The following is a 27,105-nucleotide window of genomic DNA, read 5'->3' as shown; positions in this document are numbered from 1 at the left end:
GTGGGTGCTAGTTTAGTATAATGACTGTGAAATCCAAAAGTTTTGATTAAATGATAGGATGTTTTTAGTATTTACTATTTTATAACCAGCGATTACATTAGTAACCATTTCCGAATGACTGACTGACTGGCTGACTGATGAGTGATGCAATGCCAAAACTTTAGAGCGTAGAAATTTTAAATTTGGTATGAAAATCCTCAGGCATTGTAGATAAGTAAGTAGCACTAAGAGACGATTTACAAAAATCCCTCCTCGAAATGGGCGAAATTCCACGCAGGCAAAGACGCAGGCGCAAAATTAGTTATACAACGCGAAAGTTTAAAAGTCAAATGTCAAAAAAACATTTTTATTAAAATAAATATCATTAAAATTATCACAGCTATAGCTATAGTTTCATCTTCAGTGTCACTTATCCCACAATACTTCGAGCGCATACATAAAGGACATACATCGGCTCACGTCTGCGCACGCGCATTCAGCCGCCACTCTGCGCAATTGATTCACCTAACAAACCACTCGTAATGATGATTTGTGCTTAACTTTTATGATTATAAACAAAATGTCAATGGATATGACCTTTCTTAAATATTGTTGAATAAATTACGTATTTTAATGTAGGTAAATTCGAAGTTTGGGTAGTTAATTAAATGTTGTATAAAACGATGGATTATGTTGAAGTCTCACATTTTTCACCTACTTTGTTGTACGATGTTCTAGGTCGTTACAGGTCTTTATCAGATGTGACAGTTGTTTTCATACATTTTCTTGCAGGTAGGTTATCTAATACTTTTTTTATAAAATGTGGAATTGGCCCTTAATCATAACTTTTAAACTTAATATTCACATATTATCTTAGTGAAGAATCAGGGCAGCCACTGAGAAGTTACGATATGTTTTGCACACTGACGATATTTCTACATACAGATTAAGACCTTTACTAAGCTATTGTAAAATTATATAGCCGAAGTATAGCCTGTCATGGGTCTTATACTCCCTTCTAGATCGTTCTAAGACGGCTAATTGTCTGTGAGAATCGTTTCTCGTTAATTGAGAGCTACTGGCATCATTATATAATCGGAAATATTATCGTCCTTTCTACGTAAGCGTGGGAAGCTTCCGGGAAAATCAGTAAACGTAAACATAGTTGCTGACTGCTGCATGTGACGTAGTCAGCGCGTGCCTGATTTATTTATATACTATTTATCGACAGGTGCTTTATCATCATCATCATTTTTCACTTGAGTTGAGTGCAGGGTGTCAGCTTTCTCCAGCCTTTGAGTCCGAAAGATTTATTTACTTAACCACTTTGAGGACCAGATTTTGCTAGTTTCTCTAAAGATTGTAGCTATTTATTTACAAACATTGATCCTGAAAGTATTATGAGCATCATTTATCTGCTACTTATGTTATTTCTGGTATTTAATGAATTTTGATTTTTTTTCAGCACGTTTTTTATATTGTCCGAAATTAACTTGACTACTTCAGACTTTATTCTCCATGGATATCTTAATCTTATGCACCGCTTAAACAAGTACTAGCACAGATACTCCTTAAAAAATCCAGTCAAAAACACACAACATATTTGGAATAGTATACAGATTACGAATCAGCTATCATCGTTGTATGAAGTATTATGAAACGCCAGAATTCAACGTAATGTAAACATCTAATCCAGAGGGGTTAATAAAATCATTGTGTAAACTGTAAACCTGTATTTCGGCATGTTGTGGTCGTAATTTACCTACCTCTTGACTTTTACTGTGCTACTCGGTTTTTTACTGTTGTAGTAACAAGGCCGTCTTGTAGTTCGCATGAATTAGTTAAATACAAGATATTTCTGTAAATCTGGAATATTCGGTGAACTTCGTACTGTGATTCAGGAACACTAGATAGGTGTATTCAATAATGGTGAACAAAAGACGACAGTCTTTCCACAAAACTATGAAAATATATTAAACGAAGACTGTTTACTTATGAAGAGTACCATACTCATATTAACGTCGCCGTCGGTTCGATCGATGCGGATTTTAACAACTTATTTTTAAAAACAAAAGACTTTCTGTAGAAAGAGTAGACTAGTGACATACATTCACACTTATTTTATATAAAAATGTTATCTACTGAGATAGATTCTTCTTCTAGACACACTATAAACTATCAAAAATTTTCCTTTGCCAAGCTTAATGGAGCAATAAAAATTGAAGTGAACTAAATAAAAGTAGTATAGTCTATACAAATAAATACTGCGGTTTTCCTTATATTATTTGTTTATGGAGTAGCCGGAAATAATTACGAATTATTTGGAACGACTCGAAACTGATTGTGTTTGTATTTAAATGAACAACTGCTTTATATTCTTCTTCAAATAGAAAATAAGACTATCGGCTCACTATAGATAAATGATTAGCACAATAATAAATAAAAAGATTTTTCTCATACAAAACTTTTTGTAATTTTTAATTTATGTTTAGCATGAAAGTTGTAAACCACCGTAAGCGTTGGTGCACGCACAAAAATTGTATTGAAATACAGTTCTGTATGTAATATGCATGATTTCTGAAGCCGAAATTGTGTAGATAGTTATGGTAGACATGTATTATAAACAAAAAAAGCTATGGGATTTATTGTAAATATTAGGTACCTTTTATCGTATTGAATGAATGAAAAAACGAGACGTAAGATTCGCACCAAATTAAAGCCAATGAACGTCGTGAAATTCTCAAGAAAGAACATATTGAAAAATGTTCAATGTAAACACAACTGGATTGAAATAATGAAGACCGATTGCTATCAAAAACCGCTTTAGTCTATCAAACAGGCCGTGTCAGATAGACGAATGATATTCGCGTAACTAACTGTTATCGATAAGTTTCTCGATTCCCGTCTTGGTTCCCGGAACATTCACAGACACGTCTAAATTTATTCGAAGGAGCTTCGCACTCGATACTGTGAGTCTGACAATGAACTCGGACCGAGTAAACAATCGATCTTTCATCACAACCTGGCGCTCGCCTGTCGACGCTCACCATGGCGTATCGTAAATCGATACTTACTTCACTACAACACTAGTCGTATTGAGTGAGTCGGATTTTATGACTATTTCTGTGATTATGAAACTTTGGTATCTGTTGATTGGAATGTGTAAGCGATGGGAAGTTTTCATCTGGCATATCAACTAAACAAAATATTTGAGACGTTCAGTGTGTTATATGTTGAATAGTATTTATTGTGACTATATTAAGCATGTTGCTGTAGTAATCTGCTGTCGGTAGCTCTATAAATTATCGGGATTGGGTGATTTTGGATTCCGATGTGCATTAGCGTTTCTTAGGAGTTTATGGTGGTCTGTGTGAACATTTTGACTTTACGACTTGGGATTCGATTACTTTGTTTAATAAAGCTGTTATCATGAGATTTGGGCATGCTATATTAGTTTTATACAGAGCTTTCATTTAAAAAAAGAAAACACTTTTTTTAAACATTAGTTTAACTGTTACTTTCTTTCTAGGGCATCAGGGAGCGCAGTAATCTTGGACCCTCGCATGATCTGCAAGAAGAATCGTCGGACGCGGGGGCGCCTGGCCCAGATCTGTCGCAACGAGACTGGCCTCCTGAAGGAGATCACCAGGGGAGTGACGCTGGGGGCCACGGAGTGCGCGCACCAGTTCAGGAACAGACGGTGGAACTGCACCACCCAGAGAAGGAGTATGAGGAAAATACTCATGAGAGGTAAGGGATTATGAATTCTGGTTAGTAAATAATTACATATAAATCGAATTGAACATCTAACTGAGAGCCCAGCTAGTGTTCTACATTAGGATCCACATGTGTATTTACCGTACATACAATATGACGCATTTCATAAAGTCACCCACTCCTGCCTGAACAATAAAACCTACAGGTCTCTTTAATTTTAACTTCTACAGTCAGCTATGTTTACCATAGCTTTCTTTTATAATGGGAGAAGCGATCACGACTTAACGATGACATTCAAGCAAGTACTATTAAAACGTAAATGCTCTTTTATTATACTAATAGCAAATATCGTCTTATCTTTAAATAATACCAATAATCTGCAACAAAATAATGATAAACTGCAACAATATCGCAAAGCCACGTTTCCCTGTGTTTGATATTATTCCCTACAATGACCTTAATGAGAATCGTGAATGTTAAAGTTGTTGAATATAATATTGTTTCGAAAGATATAAATGTTTACTTTCATGTGGATAAAGGTGAGAGGTCAAAGATACTTATAAAATGACATTTTGCTCGAGTTAAATGTTATAGCCCTCATTCATATCAATTGTTCGCGTGATCTGATATATGTACGTAATTAAATCCTAAGGTTTAGTATATCGTTTCTAATTACGATGATGGCAAATATTAGTAGATTGCATTAGATAATTTAATTAGAACTATATGTCTGAACCGCTCATTGCTACAGTAAGTTTTGCGTTTCGAAAACATGGTCTTAATAAAAAATAATCTTAAATACTTTAAGTCATGTTAATAATAACTCCAAAATACAATTTGAACTTTCATAAACATCTTCAATGTTAGCCTTGAATTCCCAATCGTGATATATCAAAGGATTATTACGGTCAACCATTCTAAACTGACAGCGAGATTCCTTCATATCCTCTACAGCTAATAAAAACTCACATCAACAAAAATACAACACATCTCCGAAACATTCATAATCCATTACAAACTCAATTACATAAACGAATCACAAAGCTCGATCGACATTCGATAGATATATTATCGACAAAACGGCGATGAGTTCATCTACATTTAAGATATTGTAGCAGTCCGACTACCTGCTACCTTTATTAGTCGTTGTACAAAAGAATGCAAAACGTGTTAAATCGTACAGATGAGTATCAGGCCCTAATTCGATTAGGCCAAAGGAGTTGATTTTTATGCGACCACTCGTTTATCTAAATGCGTCCGTTTAGGGATGAGCGCTTCTGTTGTCGATAGTTTTGTTTTTGCGGACGACTTTTTGTGGGTAAGAGCTTTGGCCAACATTGATGTCAGTGTAATTTAATATGTGACTTAATGAAGGTTTAGTGCTATATTATCATTATGATACGTAACGGTGCTTATTGATTGAGATACGGATGTTTAGTAATAGGAAATGAAAAGCTTCCTATCGTGTCTTCGGAAAGAATGTCTGAATAGTAAAATTTAAGTAGAAGTGTCGATTTTAATATATATTTATAACATTTTATAGCTTATTTATGTATATTATATAGGTAATGAAAATTTTATTTTCGCTTTATCAGATTCATGGACGTTGTAAAATCGGACCTTCCTAATTTGTTTTAAAGTTACTCATAATTTAGTAATGAATTCTAGTTAGCGGGCAATTATGTAAAACCGACAACTCGAAAGGTTATCGGGAACATTAATTCCACACCTACACAGTATCGACAGAGTGACAACACTACGGTGCCGCCATTCGTCGTCAACATGCATTCATTTGGGATTCATTAGCGTAAATTAAGTGGTATTTGTCAAAAATTTGGGCGCACACAAAATATTTATAAAATATACCACCCCAAGGCTTTTATAACATTCTTCAATAACTTATCCGCGATTGTGCCCACACCTTTTTTGGTCAGATTAACCAAAAAAATGTATACACCTAAATTGTTTATTGCATATAGGTGCCTATAAAATATAAAATACGCGCGGATATTAAAAGTCAACGCTTGTTTTTACGACGCTGTTGGGTATCGACAACCATTTTGCTAATGTAAAATACATTAATTAGATACTTTATTGCTGGGCATGATAGCTTAATTTGATGCTTTTGTTTCTTATAAATGTGTACGTTTTTTAGCAAAACGAGATCATCGTTATCTTTAATGAATTCTCGAGCTTCTAAATCCAGGATTAAAATCCATTTTGGAGATAAGAGGGAAACGTCCTCAATACTAAATTAATTATTAAAAAAGTAAAACAAAGATGGTAGACGCGTGGGCGGTGGGTCTCGGGTGTGTGGGGTGAGGGGGTGGGACGGAGGGGGGGATGGGTGTACGGTCAACAAATTAGGTTAAAAGCCTATAAATTGATGCGAACAGCTATGGGTGGCGCGGGCGCACGGTCTACAGATCTGAATTAGTCCCGGATTCTTTATCACTTGGTGACAAGAAAAAATAACGTGTACAGGTTGATGTGTTGCTTTATTACTAAGCTTATTTTTTTAATGCATTAGTAATTTATTCTTAGGCTCCAAATTACAAAATTGTTTTTTTTTCTTTCACCAGTAGTACAGTCAACTTGTGTAACTTTGAATCATTTGGGCAACATTGAACGTGGGAATTTGAACTAGTTTCGATTATTTTTTCATATGAAACCAACACAGTTGATAAATATTCATTTTAGTTTTGCAAACTTTTATCAATTACCCAGGTTGACTGTACCTAATTTTATATAAGTATCATTTTTTTACGCTTAGATGTATGTCATTGTAATTATCGAATACTAAACCGCCATGATATAACCTACCCCATTTTACAACAAAAGCATTATTCTACCTAATACGTAAGCAATGAATTACCAAGAAACTCCTTTTTCTATTGAAGCATACCATTGAGCGTTCATTGGGTCAATAAGTTAATAGTTTCTTTTAAATTGCATTCAAATGCATAGTATACAGTGACCTATGGCTACTGCAGTTTCACTTTTGTTTCAACACTTTTGAACTCTATTTTATTTCTGTAGGCAAGTTTTTTTATAAGGTGTATGGTATATACTAACAGTTCGTCTCTTTTATCGTCAGTATTTGACCACCTTACTAAACTTTGGACTAGTATTGAGAAAATTCTAAAAGAAACTAGACAAACTCAATTGTATTTTGGCTGACTCGAGAATCGAAGCCGAATCCTCGTGACTCGTCGCATACACTACCGCTCAAGGCACAGAGGTTATCTTCATGTTTTTATTAAAAAAAAATCGGCACACGACAAGTATTTCAACGACTTTGGTATTTAGTCAATCCTCATTTACTTGTCCCTGAAATATCTCAAGAGTTAACTTGCTGATAATTACCAGATAAAAAGCCTAACAACACCTTGTCATACCAATATAGCAACAAAGGCATTTGCGAGCAAAAACAAAACGCAATCAGACAAATTACATAGCACTATTAATTCAATTACATTTTAAACGACCGACACATTTTCAAGCCCCCTGTATTCGTCGTCAGTACTTATGAGAAAAAAATAATCATCGTTAATTGGTCCCTTTCATTAGTAAGTCAGTGGCCGGTGCATTCCTTCAGTTTTTTTTCGTGTCAAATCTTTATCAATGGAAAAAGGATTTCATTCTTATTTAAATTTCTTTATCAGCTGTCCGATGACCGGTGAACGCTTAAATAATGTTTCATTTACCCACTTAATATTGGTACCGTTATTATAATTTTAATCGTGCTCTGTGGATATAAATCTGAAAGTAGCTGGCTTGAAGCTGAATGTGAGAATTTTTGTGATAACCAGCAATTCATTGGGTAAGAATGAGATTCATGGTTACTTTACAATTATGAAAGTAAATGGCGTCAAATGTTAACTCTACCTCTTTGATTCTACAATGTAACACAAGAATGATAGAATGAATAGTTTCTGAATGTTTATAGTGTACGTACGAAATATGTATTTTTTAAATTATAATTAATACAGTCATTGCAAGTCTTCATCAGTACTAATATACAGTTACCACACTAGCAAAAATATAGTAAAAACAGACGTAGACGTAAATAGAGCAATACTTTCAAAAGCTCTTAAGCTGTATTTACAACAAACAACTTCCATTCCCATCAAGCTCAATCAAAACAAGTGAGTCAATAAAACGCCACCGCGATACAACACCGTAAATACCGCGACACCTTATCTCGCTAGAGCGACGCCACGATTCCCACTCAAACAAAATAGCCTAATTAAGCTATAAACAAAGCCACAAACACGGCCTCCAAACTCCCAAATATATCGGAGTTCGACTCACTGGTACTAATCTCGAGGGGCCATTAAGTGTCGACAGGTCTCAGCGAGCAGTCCCGGAGGCTCATAAAGATTACCACATGATAACCTGACTACTGAACCCTTAGGACCTCACACGTACCCACAACCCAACATAAATACTCAAGAATGACTTCATATCGACAAAAAAACGCAGCGATAAATTTGGCGCCCCTAACACGTAAATGTTCTTAATTATAGTGTAATATCCGGACGCATTTCGTATCTAATCGATACTCTTATGCGCGTACGCAGTGCTGTTAGTTTTATAGATATCGATTATGGGATTGAGCGCACTTATGGTTACATCGTAAAGTGTATTGTAGAACATTTGCTTTGTCTTTTACCGGTAAATAATAGTAGCTTCAGAATATTCTGATTCTTTCTGTAAAGTTGCAAGAGCCTAATCTAAATTTCTAGTTGTATAAAAAACAGTGTGATATTTAACTTGTATTCCGTAAGGTATTTGATTAGTGGTCTAAAATTGCGCGCTTTTGATTAGATTTTGAGATAAGATAAAAAGTTACAATTTGTTTGCTATAAATGATTTGAGAAGACAAAAGTACATCATACTATTACTTGAATAATATCAGGAATCAAGTAAATATTTCAAAACCTCATAAAGTAAAACCCTTCTTCACATTTTATTAGAGCTCTCGATGTGTCTGACAAACGATGGCGTATCTCCAAATAAAGCTCCACTACATATTTATAAGTGTCGGACACACTGGACAGCTTGTTGCTGATCTCGGGATAAACAATAGCCCTCACAGCTATTTGAAAGTCAAACATCGCCTCGCGACCAGTAATCGACGTCTCAAGCACGAAATTGTCCGGAGATTCAACCCCATCACTAGCTTACAAGGAACTCACAGGAACATTTTCAAATTCATATTCGGTACTCCCACTCTCACGCATATAGTCGCAGGTATGTCTGTCTCCCTCATAACTTAATGCTGAGCTGCACCACTTTATTTTTTCATCGGCGACGACGAGCTGTCCGTCAGTGTGACAGGCCGCACTTGTCACCAGCGCCCCTTGCCAAATTAAACGAAATACCCAACTCCTACATACATAGGCGCTGGGAACCGCAACGATAACTTACTTTTTTCAAAACGTTACTTTTAAGGAATTATAATACCGTTTCCGAGATAACTTTGTGGTAAGTGTTCTTTCGTTGGAATTTAATGAGGGGAAAATGAGGGAAGTCGTTTGTTGCGGCGGTATTCAGGTCCGTCGATGTCCACCCGTCAACGTGAGAAATGCGATTACGGCGCGCTATGACGGCCAGCGCGCTGACTGATTGCGAAGTGTCGCCTGCGCTTGTACACGATACGGATCACGGTGCGTGCGCTCGCATACGACCAACAATAGTAATGCCTCCTTGGATGTGACGCAACACCAGCTAGACCGTCCATAAATGCGTTAATTAAGCGTTAACTGGTAGAACAAAAGTTAACAGCACGAAGTACACACACGATCTAACAAAGATATTCCTCCGAGCTGGACCGACCGGCGCGCGCATTAACAGAGCTAATTATTCCCATTAAACGGGCACAATCCATTCAAATTAGCCATCGGACGTCGTTGAATAAAGTATTCGCGTTTTGTGCGCGGCTGAATGACGCTCGGCCCCTTCCGGTGGGTGGTTGCTGTCACAACACGCAATGCGCGTCGCGGACGCACCGCACCGCATAATGAGACGCTTACTCGCATTAGCTAAAGAAATTGACAAGTGAACAATAGCGGGCCGAGGGAAAAAACGACAGAGAAAACTGCAGAAAGAGCCGGACAGTGTCGTATCGTATTACCCGACGTAAAATATCTGGGGGAAAGGAATGAGAAACGATCGTTCCATTTAAATACGGGGTACGAGACGGGTGAGTTCGCGTGCGTTCAGTAGCGTGAGAATGCGCTTTATTCGGCGGCGACAGCGCGTCCCGCGTCGAGCGCGAGCGGCGGGTCGGCCGGCGCGGGACGTCGATAAATCAGGTGCGCGGCCGCAGCGGGCGCGCCACGCTCGTATATCGGCCACAGGGCCCACAATGGCCCGCCGGTGACAAGCTGACACTGACGCAATTGCTCGCATGCGCCGTCCGCCGTCACGCCGACAGCCGCGCACGTCACCCCGTCCCAACCCTCCGCCACCCCCGCCAACCCGTATTTATTGCGCTAAATATTTGAATTAATCAGATGAGATAAAATGGTCGCGTTCGTTTAAACATTCCGATGCGGTCGCGGTGACAACTCGATGTATTGTCTTCGCATTAAGCTGATCCACGCTGAAACAAGCTATCGGAGCCTTTTTATCCGGACGATTTACTTTGTCCGCTCACATGAGTAAAGAGCTAGTGAATTTATAGAAAGTGAAATCACGAAGAATCTGGAGTCTAATCAATTTGCAGCGTTAATCTCGGTTTTCCATCTTTGTAAGGTACTAAATGGTAATAAAGGTTGTTATGATCGTTTTACGAGCGGTCGGCGGTTGGCACACGTAGGTAGTGGGTATGACATACATGTTTACGACGCAGTGCTCGGCCGACACACGATACTTGACGTCTTGCTAAGGAAACATCGCGCCGCGCGACGCATGTTTCACTCCAGTCCGTAAGGAATGGGGGTGAAGGTATTACGTGTCGGAATTTAGCAAGGAATGTACCACAAGTAAGTTATTAAACAGATGTAGCGAAGCAATTATATTTATAGAGAAAGATAAGATAGCCCGGAGTGCATTCAAATGAGGGAACATTAGACGAATGCCCCAAATTGCCTCAGATTGTGATACGGATAAGTAATGGTTACTACCAGCGCAATGAGTTACGCAGGTGCAGCTAATAGTAAGAAATGTTATATTTCAGAGATAGAATAACGTAATTTATGTGCCCGTTCATCTTCGTCTTAGGTTGCTACACCTGTTGATATACAGCACTGGCAGTATAGTTGCACCACTTTTGAAGCAAACGAAGGAACAGACTTCTGCTTTACTGTCTCGTGGGGATTTTACCTGACGCCAAGAGTTTTATCCAACTGGACATTATCACGGAAAGCATTAGTTTCCAACAGCAAAGACTACTGATCATTTACCCATGAATCCCTAAACGTCCATAACTACTTTATAAGATCTTCCCTTAACAGGCAATAGTGGGCCCGATAAACTAGATGTAGTCTCTTGGACAGTCAGCGGGTCTATAGTCATCACCGCTGCACATCTTTAACCTTCAAGCTACTGACACTTGAAAGACAAACAAACTCTACGAACTGCAACACCCACTGTTATGATGAAGAAGCCTGTTCAAAGAACCACTTGGAATATGTTATCAATAATCCATTAGCACCTTCAATCAATCTGTGGTAACGCGATGGATTGTCGTCAACGTCGTAAAACCTATCACAAACGATATGAAGAAGAGAGGAGATCTATCTATTGTGTCATAAATATCTGTTTTATGTTAACACCAGATAGTACATTAGTGGGGATTGTATGATATCAGGTGGCTACATCAATTAGATGTTAATGCGCACATGAAGGGGCTTTGTACTTTAGACATTATTGCACACCCTTGTATATCCGTATTTCAAACACCTCGACATAGAAAACAATTTATTTACAGGGCAATTTTTTGATAATAAAAATATGATAATACTCCAAAATATCATAGATAAAAAAGGAAATATAAGTAGTCGAATTGACAATAAAATGCGTCAACGCTGAAAAATCAACAAACAGCTCTATCTCACCTAGCAAAAGGTCCAAATCAAACACTCGTCGCACATTTATTCCAAACGTAATTGGCAGAACTATTAAAAAGAGCATTACTCCATGTAGATTGTAGTCTCAAAAACGACAAAGAAAAGGCAACATAAATAAACGAATCACATAACGTCTCACGCATAATATAATCAGCTGTTTATTAACGCGAGCAACAAGTGTCCTGATCTCTACAGCATCCATCTCAAATCTAAAATTCCTGAACGGGAGTGCGTGAACGGTTAATTTAAAGTGGACTGAGCGAATGCGACTGCGATCTGTATCGGGGAGCGAGTTTCAGTTTATCAGTTTCTAGCGGGAACGTCCGGCCGATTTGTGCAATGGTCCCGGAGGGAAGATGTAGCGGAGGGAGTATCACGTTTGGGAAATTTTCTTGCGCGTGTGAGGTAGAAAAATCTAGTCATTGCAAAGATTTTGCTTGTTAATGTATTTTTAGTTTATTTCGAAGAAGAATTTTGTGTATATTTTTGACTAACTCTCTCTTAACAAAGACAAAATTAAAGCTGTGAAACGTTTCAGTTTAGAAGAATAGGTTTCCTGCATAATTGAGACCCTTCTCTAGGCACACTACTACTTGGCTAGGTGTAGACAATCCAATAAAACAGACCATTTAGTTTAAAGTTTAGTTTAAAACTTAAACTGGTTAGTGAAAAATGCAATTTCATAAACTTTTCCTGTGGATTGTTCTTGACCGTTACAAGCATTTCAGGCTTAAACAGTACTAAAACATTTATCACTACAGCCGTAGTCACTTTTAAATACATATCTCCGCCTTCACGCTACAATGCCATGACTTACACAGGCTCGTTATAAATAAAATTAAAATTGCAAAATTCTCAGCAATTTCACATATGGGCTGCGCTTGAGATGATCTCGAGACGTCTTTTCACGCGTTATCTTCTCAATTTGACGTTACCCCGAGGCATTCAATGTTCTATATCAACATAATTTATGTTCTTATTACCAGTGATTAATGTTGTAATTTGCGATTTATTATATACAGACCATTATATTTTAGCGTCGTAATTATCCGTTTAAACAAAATGTGCAATAAAACCTTGGCTTTCGTCCGCAACAAATGTCAGAGGTCGTGTTTCGTAATTTGGTGCATCATGATTATAGGTTAGTGCACACTGGTCTAGCTAATTCTCACAGCCCACGGAGTTATTTTTTATCGTATTTAGATATATAAGCATCGTTCTTTTTAGTTCATATTCTATTCAGCTTCACAACTTTGGTCTCTAATAATTCGTGGGAGCTTTTGAGTTCCTCTATTTGTCATAAAGTATAGTGTAAGCAACTATTGCACATATAATGTAATGCAATATCGTAGCTATTTCCATATCCATTACAGGGCTATAAATTCATCATATTTACATTAATTATTCAATATTATTGAAATTTAGTCAGTGAAGATATCAAACGTCATATCAGAGTGACAGCCCTGACAGCCATTAGTGATCTATGGTCGCTAACTAGCAAAAAGGTCCTATGTTACGAGTAAAACAAGTTCCAACTCATATTAATTACACATTTCCTACAAGAACTGGTCGTGCACTTGTATCTATGTTAGCCCGCGTCCATACAAACTCCGCTCCCAATTATCCAGTACCAGAAAACTCATTGCAGCATTATCATGAGCGGTCCGCACGTGCGACTGATTGACTCGATGTGAATGGCGGAACGACTTCCAAGTATTTTGAAGTTGCAAAAACACTCGCGATATTGAAGCCATACAACCTTCAAGTGTGAATCAATTTGATTCCATCGGTTTTATTGATCGATCGACAATTTCACTGAATTATTCAGTGGACACAAATACCGACATTCCGCGGGCGCTCGTGGCAGAGTACGTAAAAAGCCAAGTCGCGAGGCACCCGAATATAATCGGCGGCGGACGTCGTGGGAGTGGCTCGGCGCTGGACATATTTTGAAGCCGGAGACGCTCGAAAAAAGACAGCGTTTGGTGATGAGAATGTCATGTCCCCCGTTCCCAACGACATATTTGCGAGTCGGGGCCGCGTTTTGTGATAATTACAGCGCATAACGCGGGCGGTGCGCGTGGAATGCGCGGCTCTGAGCTCACCGCCACGGATTTATAATGACGAGCGAGTGTCGCGACCGCGCTGCCCTATCGACAGCGCAGCGCGCGCTGTAGAAAAACCATGGCGTCCACGGCATCCGCGCGGGGCGGACCAGTTCCCATGCAGCGGCCGCTCCGACCCCCTCGCGCCCTCCTCGCACCCCCGCACCGCCGCGACGCCACTTTTTTACCACGCTGCTAAACGACTAGCGAAATATCTCGAAATTGACATTCCTCTCATAATTCTAGAGGACGCATCCTTGGCTCGGTCCGGTGAAATTTAATCAAAAATGCCTATGAAAATCGAGCGTCGACAGGGAGTGACGGGGCGTAATTACGGTTCGAATTCTGCATCGGATGGGTGTGCACTCTCGCTTTTTTGTCGCACGTCAATTATATAAATTGTTGGTGCAATAAATTTCGCTGTATCTCTGGGGACGGGTGGCGGGACGGCGGGAATGCGGCGACGATACGGCTCGTCCCGCGCTGGGCCCAATTAGCATGGGATCGATAGGCGCGGCCGATGCCGATCTGCTGTCAACTGCACCGCATTGCGCAAGCACCGCGGTTATCTAATCTGAACTTAATGAATGCCACAATACTATCGCCGAACTAAAACCTAGCGGTGAAATCAGGTGGATGCAGATTTACTCAATTGAAAGTTGCAAGTCGGCTCACACATTTAGCTGCAAGCTAGCCCACCTATTTATATCACACCGTTTTCCGGGGTAAAAACGGTTTCTTCGTCTTCAGTAAAACATATGACTAGCAATTCTTTAACAACTAAATTCTTTCTTATTTTTAAAAGCGAACCTAGAAGAGAAGATATTAGAAGCTGCATCAAGCAAATAAAACAAAATACGGTCTGCAATGAACAGCCATCACAAACCCATAATTAAGTGTTCGCTACAATCTAAATCATCTCATCAAATGCAAAATGACAATGACGTGCTACATAATAGGCTATAGAAACTGCCACAGTTGTTCGCTAATGGCTAATAGCCATCTATAGCCGATGTGGCTGGCAATTATTGTAGCCGGTGTACCGTGAAGAGTAGCAACAATTGCAACTGAATGATTGACTTGTATGACATCAACTGATGGCAATTATAAATTGGAATTAAGAAATGGTTTGATGTGATTTGTGATTCGAATGAATCTGTATAATTTAATAGGAAATTGACTGACAGGCGTTTCATCGCTCGGTCAAGATCGTAAACCAATACGACTGTAAACTGCATCAATGAGTATATTACTGAAGCATTCACTAAGAAATATCTTCTGAAATATCTAAGATGCCAGAATCATCTAGCAACTTTTAAAAGCAAATCCTGTTCTAAGCTGCGTTAATACATTTTTGTTTTATAGACGATTATTTTAATTAAATACTTGCACAAGTTCCTATGTTGGTAGCCTAAGACTTATTAACACTGCTATCGCCTGTACTCTTACTTTTCCTACTTACTTCTTTTCCTTATACCTGTATTTCAACGATTACTAAAATATAAACAGCGCCATATTTTTCATCGTAACTATACAAAAGAATTATCTTGACTAATAACCAGTAGGACTACAACATAAATCCCTAAGGTTCTACATTGTAACTGAGTACAGAGGGTACTTTATCAGTCGCCGTCGAGAGATTCCATTGCTAATAACGATTTCCTTGAGAAGTTCACTTAGTTACTCCAAAGCTTTTATAATTAACAAATTGTATAAGACTTTGGAACAAACACTTTTTTTTCATTTGAGCCCTGAATTTTGTCCTCACTATGCTCCAACTTAGTATATAACAAGATTATCTTGACTAAGTAGCGCGATTCTCTACAATCGGTTCGAACGTGTACCGAGAATTTGACATTTCAAATGGACTACAAAAAAAGTTCCTACGCCCCCCGATAGAGGCGCTGATTCGATTTTCTTTAAAATTTCCCGATAGTTAGCTAGCCAGTTGTCGTAGTTGATAGGGGTAGAGAATCGCGCTACAGTTTAGGAATAAGTACCAGATAACATAACTGCTAGATAAAGTAAGATCTAATTTTAATGCTTCGTACATTCATTAAACAACTGTCAAAATTTCAACTCATAAGCTATCGGATAACTCTTTAAAAGTAGTGAAACTAAGTCAAAGTCGTTTATCTCCGAGTTCATACTTTACCTAATACCTGTTCAGCTTTTAAGACATAAATATTCTTTCAATATAATATAACATATGACTACGTACTTACGGCATTTCAATGAAGACGATTTCTAAACAGAATTACTGTAGCCACTGCTTAAAGCGGTAATTTAATCCGCAAAAAGAAAATCTTTCTGCCATCAAACACTCGCTAGAAGCTCTATACAAAACTCCAAGTGTACAATTTCATAAAGAATACATTAACTTCAGAGCAATAAAGAGACAACTTTCTACCATGAAATTATCCAACACAGCTAAAGAACTCATCACCGTTTACATTTTCTATTAATATTTATGTATTCGTGCAACTATGGTCCTACACTGAATTACAAAGTCAATCCTATCCCAATAATCCAGTCGGCTTATTGTGGTACAACTAAACAAAAACTTTGGTACATTGAGTTGATGCACAAGGAATATGCAATGGGTGTCTGTCGCAGCGATTTCAACATTATTCATGCCGCCTGAATATTCATCCAACATAGGTTGACCTGCCATTAATTGTTATAGCCAGGTGCCTGTTAGCATGAGACATACTGACGGTCAAATAGACAAGCTTGCGGTTCAACGTGATTTGAAAACAGTTTTATGTGTTTGAAACAAACATGCCTCCCTTAACACCTGAAAACGGGTATCTAAGTTTCCTTTGAATTATCCAAACGATAATTCAAATACGAGCACGTAGCATAGTAGGTAGAGACTCTAACACTACATTAAAATGATTATTTTCCTTTTAGTCTCAATCAATTTTTGTCGTATTTTTTGAGCATTGAACAAAGTAGTGCCCAGGAGGAATAGCCATCTATTTACTTCCTATACTCTCGTCGCATAGATATTTGAATGAACCAGATTCAATATAATTAGTCTGATAATATAGGCTTAAACGTGAGTTAAACTTTCCAGGTTTCGTAATCTTGTCACCAAGTTTCGAGCACTACTCGACAGTGTATCATTTCCAAATGTTTATGTATCAGACCTTCGATTTGTGCAGCTCATCGACTTTTATTACAAGTGCGTGAATATTGATTTTTGGGTCAACAACTTCACTTTGTATCATTTGTGGGGCTTTGTGTTTCTTCGTCTATAGCAAGCGATGACCGAGACTAATGGTTCGGAGATAAAACAGTTGTTTAAGAATATGTTCAGTATTGTTTTGCAAAACGTATGTCATATTATACGCATTGCTGATAAGTTAACAACTACAATAGGTTTGTTTGTTTACATTAGTGGCTGTTTTGTGTTTGTTCTCACGTTTATGAGCAACAAGACATTTTCATAAACACCATGTCTCAGGATTTGAACTTCATATTGGAACTCTTGAAAAAAATGGTTGATGACATACATAATGATGATGGTCTATCCAACCGATTTCTACGACGGCGACCACTTCAACTCCTGATCAGATTGGCGCTAATACGCCCGGAGATAACTTATTATATAGCCAATAATATTATATAGCCAATTTCAGATTATATTACTATTACTTTGTTGTGGTCGATATCAGATCACATCTTTGGTTATCCAAAGGAATATACTAAAAGGTCACATCATCTGTTATAACTGTCTAATTAGAAATTCCCTATACAAAAAAGCTGCTGTCACAAACTAAGTTTAACGACTCAGTTATGATTAAACAATTTATGCAGAACTCTGAATCTGACAAATCTGTTCTCTTATACATATAATATTTTTTGCAGTAACAATGTGCCTTCTTGTAACGCGTCATCAATACTTGGATAAAGGGTATATATTAAAAGCTATTCTTGTTTAACAGATACGAGAGAGACCGGATTTGTGAACGCTATCACAGCCGCCGGCGTCACCTACTCCATCACCAGGGCTTGTACGGCGGGATCCTTACTAGAATGCTCCTGCGAGAAGGTAACAATAACACACCCAAAACAATTTCAAAATAATGCGTATAAATCTCTAATATTTACAATATTGGCGAATGTTAAAGTACCTTTAAATGCTTTTTATTTCAAAGGGAGCACCTAAACCACGTCGCGGGCGTGACTCAGTATCGCTTCCCCCTTCTCAAGTGCCAACAGAGAGGTGGCAATGGGGGGGATGCAGCGACAACGTACGCTTTGGTCTCAAGAAGTCCCGAGAATTCATGGACAGTCGATACAGGAAACGGAGCGATATAAAAACCTTGATCAAACTCCATAACCATAATGCTGGGAGGTTGGTTAGTAACATTTTATTTTGGATGATAAATTATATCTCCTCCATTCCTTGATAAAAACAAAATTTTATGGAAAGTTTTGACACCATTCATTATTTTTTATATGTTAAAATAGCATATGATTTTTTTTTTTGACTCCCTGAATGTCATGAGCTTATATTAATAAGAGTATGTAGAAGTTCTAATAAACCTCTTTTTCAGGCAATCAAGAACAATATGAAGATAGAATGTAAGTGCCATGGGCTGTCAGGCTCCTGTACCTTAAGGACTTGTTGGTGGAGAATGCCGACCTTCAGAGAGGTCGGGGATAAACTACGAGATAGATTTGAAGGCGCTGCAAAAGTAAGTCTACAGATACATACTATCTTTTGTAAATCTTTAACAATTTCGAAATCAGATCACCTGAAATGCCAGTTTTTGGTTTTGTGCATCCGTTACATCTTATCGTTTTAATAATTGCTTCTCCTATCAGGTAATTGCCAGCAATGATGGCGACAGCTTCATGCCAGAAAGTCCTAGCATAAAAAAGCCTGGCAAGAAAGACATCATCTATTCTGAAGAGTCGCCGGATTTTTGCTCGCCTAACTTGAAGACTGGTTCTTTGGGAACATTAGGGCGTCAGTGCAATGTCAGCTCAGCGGGAACTGACAGTTGTGATCAGCTCTGCTGCAGGAGAGGTTACAAAGAAACCTCCGTCAAAGACACTGAGAATTGTAACTGCCAATTCAAATGGTGTTGCGAAGTAATATGTGAAACATGCTATGTTAAACGAAACATACAAACATGCCTATAATGTGATAGATGATATAATAAATGTTTAATAATACAACAATAAGGTACTCTTATTTCATTTTACTTGTGTCATAGTCAGTCATGTCATTCAAAGGATCATTCACGGAGTTAGGTCCGTTGAGCGCTTCGTCTTCATCATCGCCACTACCATCATTAGCAACAGAACTTTTATCTTTATCATCACGGCCAGAACTTTTTTCATCATCATCATCATCTTTAGAGCCTCCACCTTCATCACCTGAACCATCATCATCACCGCCACCGCCAGAACTTTTTTTGGCATCATCACCATCCGAGTCTTTTTCTGAACCTGAAGCATCTTTGGAACCGTCATTCTCCTTTTCACCTTTACCTTCAAGATACTTACCTGGTTTAGGACGAGCTTGTATCTTCAGCGTTTGGGACTCGTCCACGGCTTTTCCTAGCTTAAACAGTTTACTGCACCCCGGTACATTGCCCTGCCTATTAGCTCTCGTCAGATAGTTGTAGAGCATATTTATCTTCAAAACATCCTTATGAGACAATTTTTTAGGCTCGAGCAATATTGGTTTTTTGCTGGGCTTCTGATAGTAGATAAAATAAATTAATTAATAGTAAATGTTGCACTAAAAACAAAGCTATTGATGTGAAAAATATATTCTGTCTATCCTTTAAATTAAGTTACCTTAATTTCAATAGTGGCCCGTCCATTTATTGAATGCCTATGAGAGGGAAAATGTCCAGCGCTCTTATAGTCATAATCAATACCGTGAAATAGCCATTCATTGTCTTTCAACTTTTTAAATAAGTACTTCTTTTCTGCAATGTTTAAACAACACGTAACATTATTGTAGCTAAAAACAAGAACATATACTATTGTACATTGTTAAGCTCACTTAGTCATATAGATATTAATGAATTATTAATAATAACTTTGATATTTTACTTCTTTGAACGAATTTACTTGAAAGTATTTTTTTTTATTAATAATCTGCTACACTCAGAATAAAATAATAAAATACAAATATTTGTTTGGATAGGTAATTGAACTGCCAACCGTTACAGTAGCGTCGTGGTTGACACCACCACCGCTGGCGTTCCGTTTTTTTATGAATTTATACTGCTGTTGATAAGGATATAAAAGCATAAACAAAAATAACTACCTGGTATTATGTTTTCTTGATTAACTTTTATGAATTGGTCTCGATTTGGAGCATTATGTTGAGCCGGTACCCCAGCTATGGCCAACACCGCATCTGCTAGTTCAGCACCCATAGTCAGACAGTGATATCCCAAGACAATTCGCTGATGACATCAAAATAATGTGTTAACTCAACTTAATAAAAGACATTGGGAGTTATTGCTCAAATAAATAAAAATAAGTAGGCAGTTAATGAAACTCAAGTATTATAGGAGCACACGAAAATAATTAATGCTACTGTTGATGTCACCAGTAGCGCAATTCTGTATAGTCTGTACTGTCAAGTATCGAGAGTATGGCATTTAAAATGTATTGCAAAAATAGTACTTAGCTCGACAGCTAGCCGGTTGTCGGTAGTCGACAACAATAGAGAATAAAGGTGCAGTAACATTAATTTATTGATTTTAAGCAAAAATAAATCTTCATTTTTGCTTTACCCGTTTGGCCGTTAATAAGTTATTTTAAAAGTCACCTGGACACCTTCCATCGTCATGTTTGACACAGAATGATCAGCACAATCAAGTAGACCGGCGCGATTGACGAAAAACACCCAACGAGTGTCACTCCAGTTGGTCGGTGGTCGAGGCAGCTCTGTGAAGCTCAGAGAAGTGGCGGCATTCACGTTGTTCAGGAACGAGCGAATCATGTCTCGGATAGGTTTGTCTGAATGTTACAAATTGTATTTCAATGACAGTTAGCAAGCAGAAATAACACTGTCGTGGTAAAATTAAAGGTCATCAACTGCTAGGCCGAATGGAATTCTACAGCGTCAGTTCTTGTCTCAGTCGTCGGTAGTAGATAGTAGTAGATAATCGAGGTACTGTTGCGCTCTTTTTGCGAATTCATCGAATAGTTCCGATTCCGTTCAATGTTGGATCTGATCGGATGTGGGGTTCTCAACCAATAATAGTCTACCGTCGATAGTTAACAAATAATAAATATATTTACCGTGTTAACTTTGTACGCAATTTAAAGAATTCTATTTTTTATCTCTCCACTTACCAGTGAACGAAACAGCGTCGATATAATACGGAATTACGCCATCCCGCCAAATTTTTAATTTTTTTACTTCGTTAGCATCTAAATCAAAACCACGGTCATCCTTTTTCTTGTCTTCGCTACTTTCGGACTCGAGCATTATTACAGGATCGCGATTATCATTTACAGAATATTTAAGGCCTCTAGGGTGAATATGGATGGGTAAATAGGCCGCGTGTTCCTCCGCGTCGCTATGAACTAAATCAAGTGTAGCTTCTGAAACCGTAAAAAGTTGGATGTATTAGATTATATCCTTTCAAACCATGTACAACGGATATATTAACAACTATAAAATGGTATACTTACTCCTTGGGCACATCGAAAATATAAATAAAAATCCACTCAAACATCTTGTCAGCGTATATGCAGACATATTTGTGTAAAAAATATGTACATGTTTTATTTCTAATACAAAATAAATTCAATATCGATAAGAAATTGCTTTTGGTGCGTATAAAATAAAATAGTTAATGGTGACGTAGAATTTTTATGATATTTTTTTACAACACTACTATAGAATATTGTCATGGTTTAGAAAGACCGACAAAATTTTATTGAGAATACCTTTAGAACATTTTAGAATAGTGTGCAATATAAATTTACGCTATTTTTTGTTGTATGCTCACCGCGAGAGGCAATCATCACAATCTCATAATTAAATAATTATTTCCATAATATAAACTTATATTTCGTTTCATTCAGGTTTAGATATCGTTTGAAATGTATGGTGTAATCACGGGACCTACATCGTTACGCAAAATGTTTGAAAATTAAATGCAGATTTTCTAATCTCTCTTAAATAACCAAAACTGTCAATAGCAAGCAACGTCTATTTTACATAACTTTAGGTTATAAAATACGCAACAGGTTACAGGAAAAATAAGAAACTTCATCCATACTAATATTATAAATGCGAAAGTAACTCTGTCTGTCTGTCTGTCTGTCTGTCTGTCTGTCTGTCTGCTACTCAATCACGCCTAAACTACTGAACCAATTTACATGAAATTTGATATGGAGATACTTTGATACCCGAGAAAGGACATAGGCTACTTTTTACCCCGGGAAAATGACGCATTTCCCGGGAAAATTCAGGTGGCGAAAGTAGTCGCGAATAATCAATATTATAATGACATTAAATTAACAAAATTCCGTTGTCATGGCAACTGTTTTAATGGCGGATATGCCTTAGCGCGACTTCGTTATATTAAGAGATATAAATAATTTCAAGAATATTTTTCGTGAAAAAAAAAGCATATTTTATATCATCACGCTACGACCAATAGGAACAGAGTAACAGTAAAAAAGTGTTACAAAAACGTGGAAAATTCTGACCCATTCTCTGTTATGTGACGCAAGCGAAGTTGCGCGGGTCAGCTAGTTTGTTCATATTATTTGATTATTGACTCTTATTCACTTTAAAATACCAATATCATAGGCCTCCCACAAGGAATTCCTGGGCCACCTTTATTCTATGAAGAAAGCCTATGCTAAGTCCAGCCGAAGTCGTAATAAATTTTTTTCATGACAATTTAAGTGATTGCCTTCTAAATAGCAATATACGAATTTGCGTGTTTCCCTTTAGCTCTTATATCAACCTCGCCAAAATTTTTATAAGGTTTGTTAAACGTTCTCTGTTGAAATTCTTCTCCTGTTTGATAATCAGATAAATATAATAAAGGATCTCGGAATCTACTGGTTTTCAGATTACACTTTTTTTCTTCCTTTGTTTCCTCTGATGTACTGTCGCTTTTAAAATTTAGGTTTCTTTTAGAATTACCAGAAATATTTATCTTTTCAATGCTTCCTTTACTATTTTCGTCATCCATTTCTTTACTTAGTTCATTATCATTTTCGGAATTATTACTCTCATCATTTCTTTCACTATTGTCACTTTTAAGTCCTAGATATTTATTTGGTTTTTTACGCGGTTGTATTCTAGAATTATCTCGCTTCAGCTGCTTTTGTCCTAATTTGAAAAGTTTTCTGCAACCTGGCATTTTATCTTCTACTTTCTTTGATATGTAGTTGTAGAGCATTTTTAACTTCCAAATGTCTTTGTGACTGAATTTAGTATTTTCGTCTATACGGACTTTGTTCTGTAAATCATAGTAATTAGAGAAATATGTAAGTTTAAACGCCCAAATAAGTTTCATGTGGTAAAGTACTGACATATGATCATTTACGGCGATCGGGTATAAAAAGGCAGCAAACTCTTAAAAGAATAATAGTTAAAACACGAAAGTATTGCTATAAATGAATGAAAAACTGCTAACACCAACTATATAGTGAAATCTACATATTTGTATTTATTTCTAAGACAGGTAATAAATATACTGCACCTTAGTTTCAATAGTAGCTTGTCCATTCATTGAATATTTATGTTGATGGAAATGTCCAGCACTCTCGAAATCATATGCAATGTCATGAAATAGCCATTAATTGTCTTTCACTTTCTCAAATAAATATTTTTTGTCTGAAACATAACACAAGTACATATTAAAAAGCAATTGTTTGGATAGAGGATGACGAAAGAAAAATAATATTTATTGTTTTTTCTGTTTTAATTATAGATAAAGTAGGTATGTTTTACCTGGTAATATATTGTCTTCTAAGATTCGGATGAATTTGTCACGATTCGGAGCATTATGTTGCGGTGTGACACCAGCTATCGCCAATACTGCCTCAGCCATTTCTCCACCATTGCTCACACAGTCGTAGCCGAGGACTACTCGCTAGTGACATCATAACATGATTTGTTACTATTAGGAATAAACTTCACAACAAGTTCAAAAAAAAAACAATAAAAATCTCTTCTAAACCTAATTTTTGCTCGTGGAGTGTTGTGCGAAAGTGCAATACGTTTTGTATGGGAAATTAGTAAGCACACTGCTGTGTCTTAGACGGGCTTAGGAAGAAAAACATAATCATATTTTACCCAAATTCTAGTTACAACGGTCTATCTTTTAGTAAGATCTTGCTTTTTGAGTAATCTCAGAAGATAAGTGTTTCAGAAAAAGTGCCCCTCAAAGCTTTTTTCCTGCTAAACTTTCTGATGGCTCTTAACTTTTGATATAATCAATTATAAATATCAATAAGAAAATTACCTGCACACCTTTGGTTGTAAAATTCTTATTAGAATGATCACCACAGCCAAGTTGTCCTACACGGTTGACGAAGAACACCCAGCGAGATATATTCCAATTCTTTGGAGGTGTTGGCAACTCTACGAAGCTCAACGGGGTAATAGCATTCACATTGTTAAGAAACGAACGGATTTTGTCTCGAAGTATTTTATCTGGTAACAAAATAACCTTTTAAAATCACTTATAGGGAGGCTGTAAATTATACCAGTGACAGCCTTTACTTTCATAGCAAGAGATCAAGAAAACAAAGGAGGCAACACTACAACGATTTTATTTATGTTACACACATCACTTCTAGAATTAGAAATAACTTTAATGAAGAAATCTTTCCCGCCTGAGAGACCCTGAGTTTTTAAAAATTCAGTATATCTGATAAAGATTGTGTTAATAAAAAATACGTACTTTCGACCTACTATTTGTTTATTTTGTTGTTATCTTCTTTCAAAGAAATAAATTACTTACCACTAAAAGAGACAGTATCAATATAATACGGAATCACTCCTTTATTCCAAAGTTTAAGTTTTCTCATTTCTTTAGAAGTAAATTGAAAGCCAGGTTCATTTTCCATAATTACATCCATTTTATCATCATTGTTGAAAATGTTACTATTGGTTTCAGTATTTCTGAACATAATGCTTGGATATTTTAGATTCCAAGATCTTTTACTTTGAGCAAATATTTGATTTTTATTTCTGATATAAATTTGACAGGTATCTGGAACATCAAAAATATACGAGATCAGATAAGATTTTAATATAATTTTATAACAACCACAAATTTTGAAGGTTGAACCAGTAAGAATACTTAAACAAAAACAAATTGATAAATAAACTCTCTGTAGTTTGAGCGGTAGTGTATGCGATCTTTTAAGGCTTTGGGTTCCAATACCCGGTCGGCAAAGTGCTCAAATTTTTATCACAATATTCTCAATAGAAGCCTGGCGTTTTGGTAGCCCCCTATACAGGGCAGGCTACCAAAACGTTGTTGCTACTAGTAAAAAAAAAGAATTTCCTTAATAAAAACTTACGTTTTGAAAACATAAGAAATATAAGAAACAATCCACTCAAACATTTTCTCCGCACACGCGCAAACATACTTATAGTAGAAAATGCATCATATATTTTTATAGCCTATAACTAAAGTAACACAATCATGCATTTGAAGTAATCTTTCATAATCGACTTGTAGAGGAATACTATTCGTTAAAGGATAAATATGCTAAGTATGTGATAATATTTTTACACTAAGTACATCATGTATGAATCTGGATGGATTCTGGAACCCGTGACCTCCAACCTGGAAGATTACTTCTACAAGACATCTAAGATCAACGAAGGCTTATTTTCATGGGATATAAATAGTGTGGGATAAATCAGTTTTAAATAAAATAAATGCCTCCGAAACCTCAATACTCTGCAGTGAAATAAACCTACACCGAACACAATAGTAGAGCATACGATAATAGTTTTATACTTTTGCAGATAAAATAATACAGAAGAAATTCACACACCAAGAATCTTTTTGCATGAAAATTATTCACGGTATTTCAGATTCAGCCACGCCGTCCGTATCTCTTATGACAGATTTCTCAGTTCATAAACATAAATTTTCCAGTGGGCTCGATACTCGTGGGAATACACCTCGGGGCGCGCCCGACCACCAACACTCAACGACTTTTCACTTTCGAGCCACAAAACCAAACAAAAATAAACTCTATAATGCAAGAATAAGCTTCATATTTAATTTGGCATGACGTTCCGCTAGAAAATAAAGCTGTTTCAGAAAATTGCACGCTATCAAAACTACAACGGTTGCGTTCGTAATAAAACAAAATGGCGAACTGCTGTTCAGGGCTGGCATTTCTTTTGTAGAGACAAAGCTTGACACGAACACAAATCTTTCGTTTCCATGAAAAATATCTGTCATGTAAATTGTTGAAAAAACTATCTATTGTGCCTTTACTTGAACTTTTGGAATGTTTAAGCGTGTCTAGAGGCCAGACTTAAAGTATGCGGACTATTCGTACTCTTATATCATTCCATATCAAAGGCATTACAGACCAAAATCGTATCTATTATGATCTCAAGAATGAGGAACTTTAGCCAGCCCTAAGAGAGAGTTGCATAAATAAATGCTCGCGCATAAATTTCGAAATAAGACATCGTTTATCCCGGAGACATCTTAGGGTTTGTATGATGTTATATATTGAAATTAATGCATTTTACATGGAGTTTGTTGGCAGAAGGAGTGAGTGAGATGAGAGATGGTTTACAGACGAAACTTTATAGATGCACTGTTGAATAGAGCTTCTTTTTCCTATAGCTAGTGTCTTGTATGAGATTTTTTATGATTCTTTCTGGATAATATGATTCTTAAATTACTTCTGATTGTCTTGCATTTGCTACGAGAAATGAAATTCTACAAGCATAAAAAGTAAAGGATATAGGTTTTCTAAAATGATTTGAGCAATAGTTTTAGGGGTTTTTATGAAATTCAGATGTAAGTATTGCAAACAGATAGAAATTACCTAATTCTGATGATTATGCGTATAGAAAATGTTTATGTTTTTCTGTGTTTCTGTGTGCGGGGTGTAAGTATGATGAATGAAACAAAACCTTTAATGTTTTTCGATCAATTTAATTTTTTTAGTAACAACTAATCAATATTTTAATTATAAATAGATACTGCTAATGTACAACCAATATTATA

General features: G+C 36.9%; 3 protein-coding genes across 3 annotated transcripts in view; 1 reads left to right on the top strand and 2 right to left on the bottom strand.

The window, feature by feature from the left end:
- Positions 1 to 19,072, top strand: part of Wnt6 (Wnt oncogene analog 6) — a 35,415-nt gene extending 16,343 nt beyond the window's left edge. Inside the window, exons 2-6 of the mRNA XM_076135857.1 lie at positions 3,509 to 3,729; positions 17,830 to 17,936; positions 18,043 to 18,246; positions 18,445 to 18,585; positions 18,716 to 19,072. Of these exons, the coding sequence (XP_075991972.1) occupies positions 3,509 to 3,729; positions 17,830 to 17,936; positions 18,043 to 18,246; positions 18,445 to 18,585; positions 18,716 to 19,036 (994 nt within the window). The 3' untranslated portion in view covers positions 19,037 to 19,072. The remainder of the gene's footprint in view (positions 1 to 3,508; positions 3,730 to 17,829; positions 17,937 to 18,042; positions 18,247 to 18,444; positions 18,586 to 18,715) is intronic.
- Positions 19,073 to 19,080: 8 nt separating this feature from the next.
- On the bottom strand, positions 19,081 to 21,719 carry LOC142987232 (zinc metalloproteinase nas-12-like). The gene is made up of 6 exons (XM_076135855.1): positions 21,560 to 21,719; positions 21,218 to 21,469; positions 20,688 to 20,878; positions 20,178 to 20,319; positions 19,700 to 19,833; positions 19,081 to 19,598 (listed from the first exon to the last, which is right to left on the bottom strand). Exons 1-6 carry the CDS (start codon positions 21,624 to 21,626, stop codon positions 19,086 to 19,088), a joined length of 1,299 nt encoding a protein of 432 aa, XP_075991970.1. The 5' UTR covers positions 21,627 to 21,719; the 3' UTR covers positions 19,081 to 19,085.
- Positions 21,720 to 22,370: 651 nt separating this feature from the next.
- Positions 22,371 to 25,473, bottom strand: LOC142986724 (zinc metalloproteinase nas-14-like). The gene is made up of 6 exons (XM_076135336.1): positions 25,424 to 25,473; positions 24,859 to 25,110; positions 24,358 to 24,548; positions 23,844 to 23,985; positions 23,593 to 23,726; positions 22,371 to 23,349 (listed from the first exon to the last, which is right to left on the bottom strand). Exons 1-5 carry the CDS (start codon positions 25,434 to 25,436, stop codon positions 23,689 to 23,691), a joined length of 636 nt encoding a protein of 211 aa, XP_075991451.1. The 5' UTR covers positions 25,437 to 25,473; the 3' UTR covers positions 22,371 to 23,349; positions 23,593 to 23,688.
- Between the last annotated feature and the right edge of the window lie 1,632 nt (positions 25,474 to 27,105).

This window comes from Anticarsia gemmatalis, chromosome 3 (assembly GCF_050436995.1).
Source record: "Anticarsia gemmatalis isolate Benzon Research Colony breed Stoneville strain chromosome 3, ilAntGemm2 primary, whole genome shotgun sequence".
Lineage (NCBI taxonomy): Eukaryota > Metazoa > Arthropoda > Insecta > Lepidoptera > Erebidae > Anticarsia > Anticarsia gemmatalis.
The sequence above is the reverse complement of the archived record's forward strand: the minus strand, read 5'-3'. Positions and strand labels throughout refer to the sequence as shown.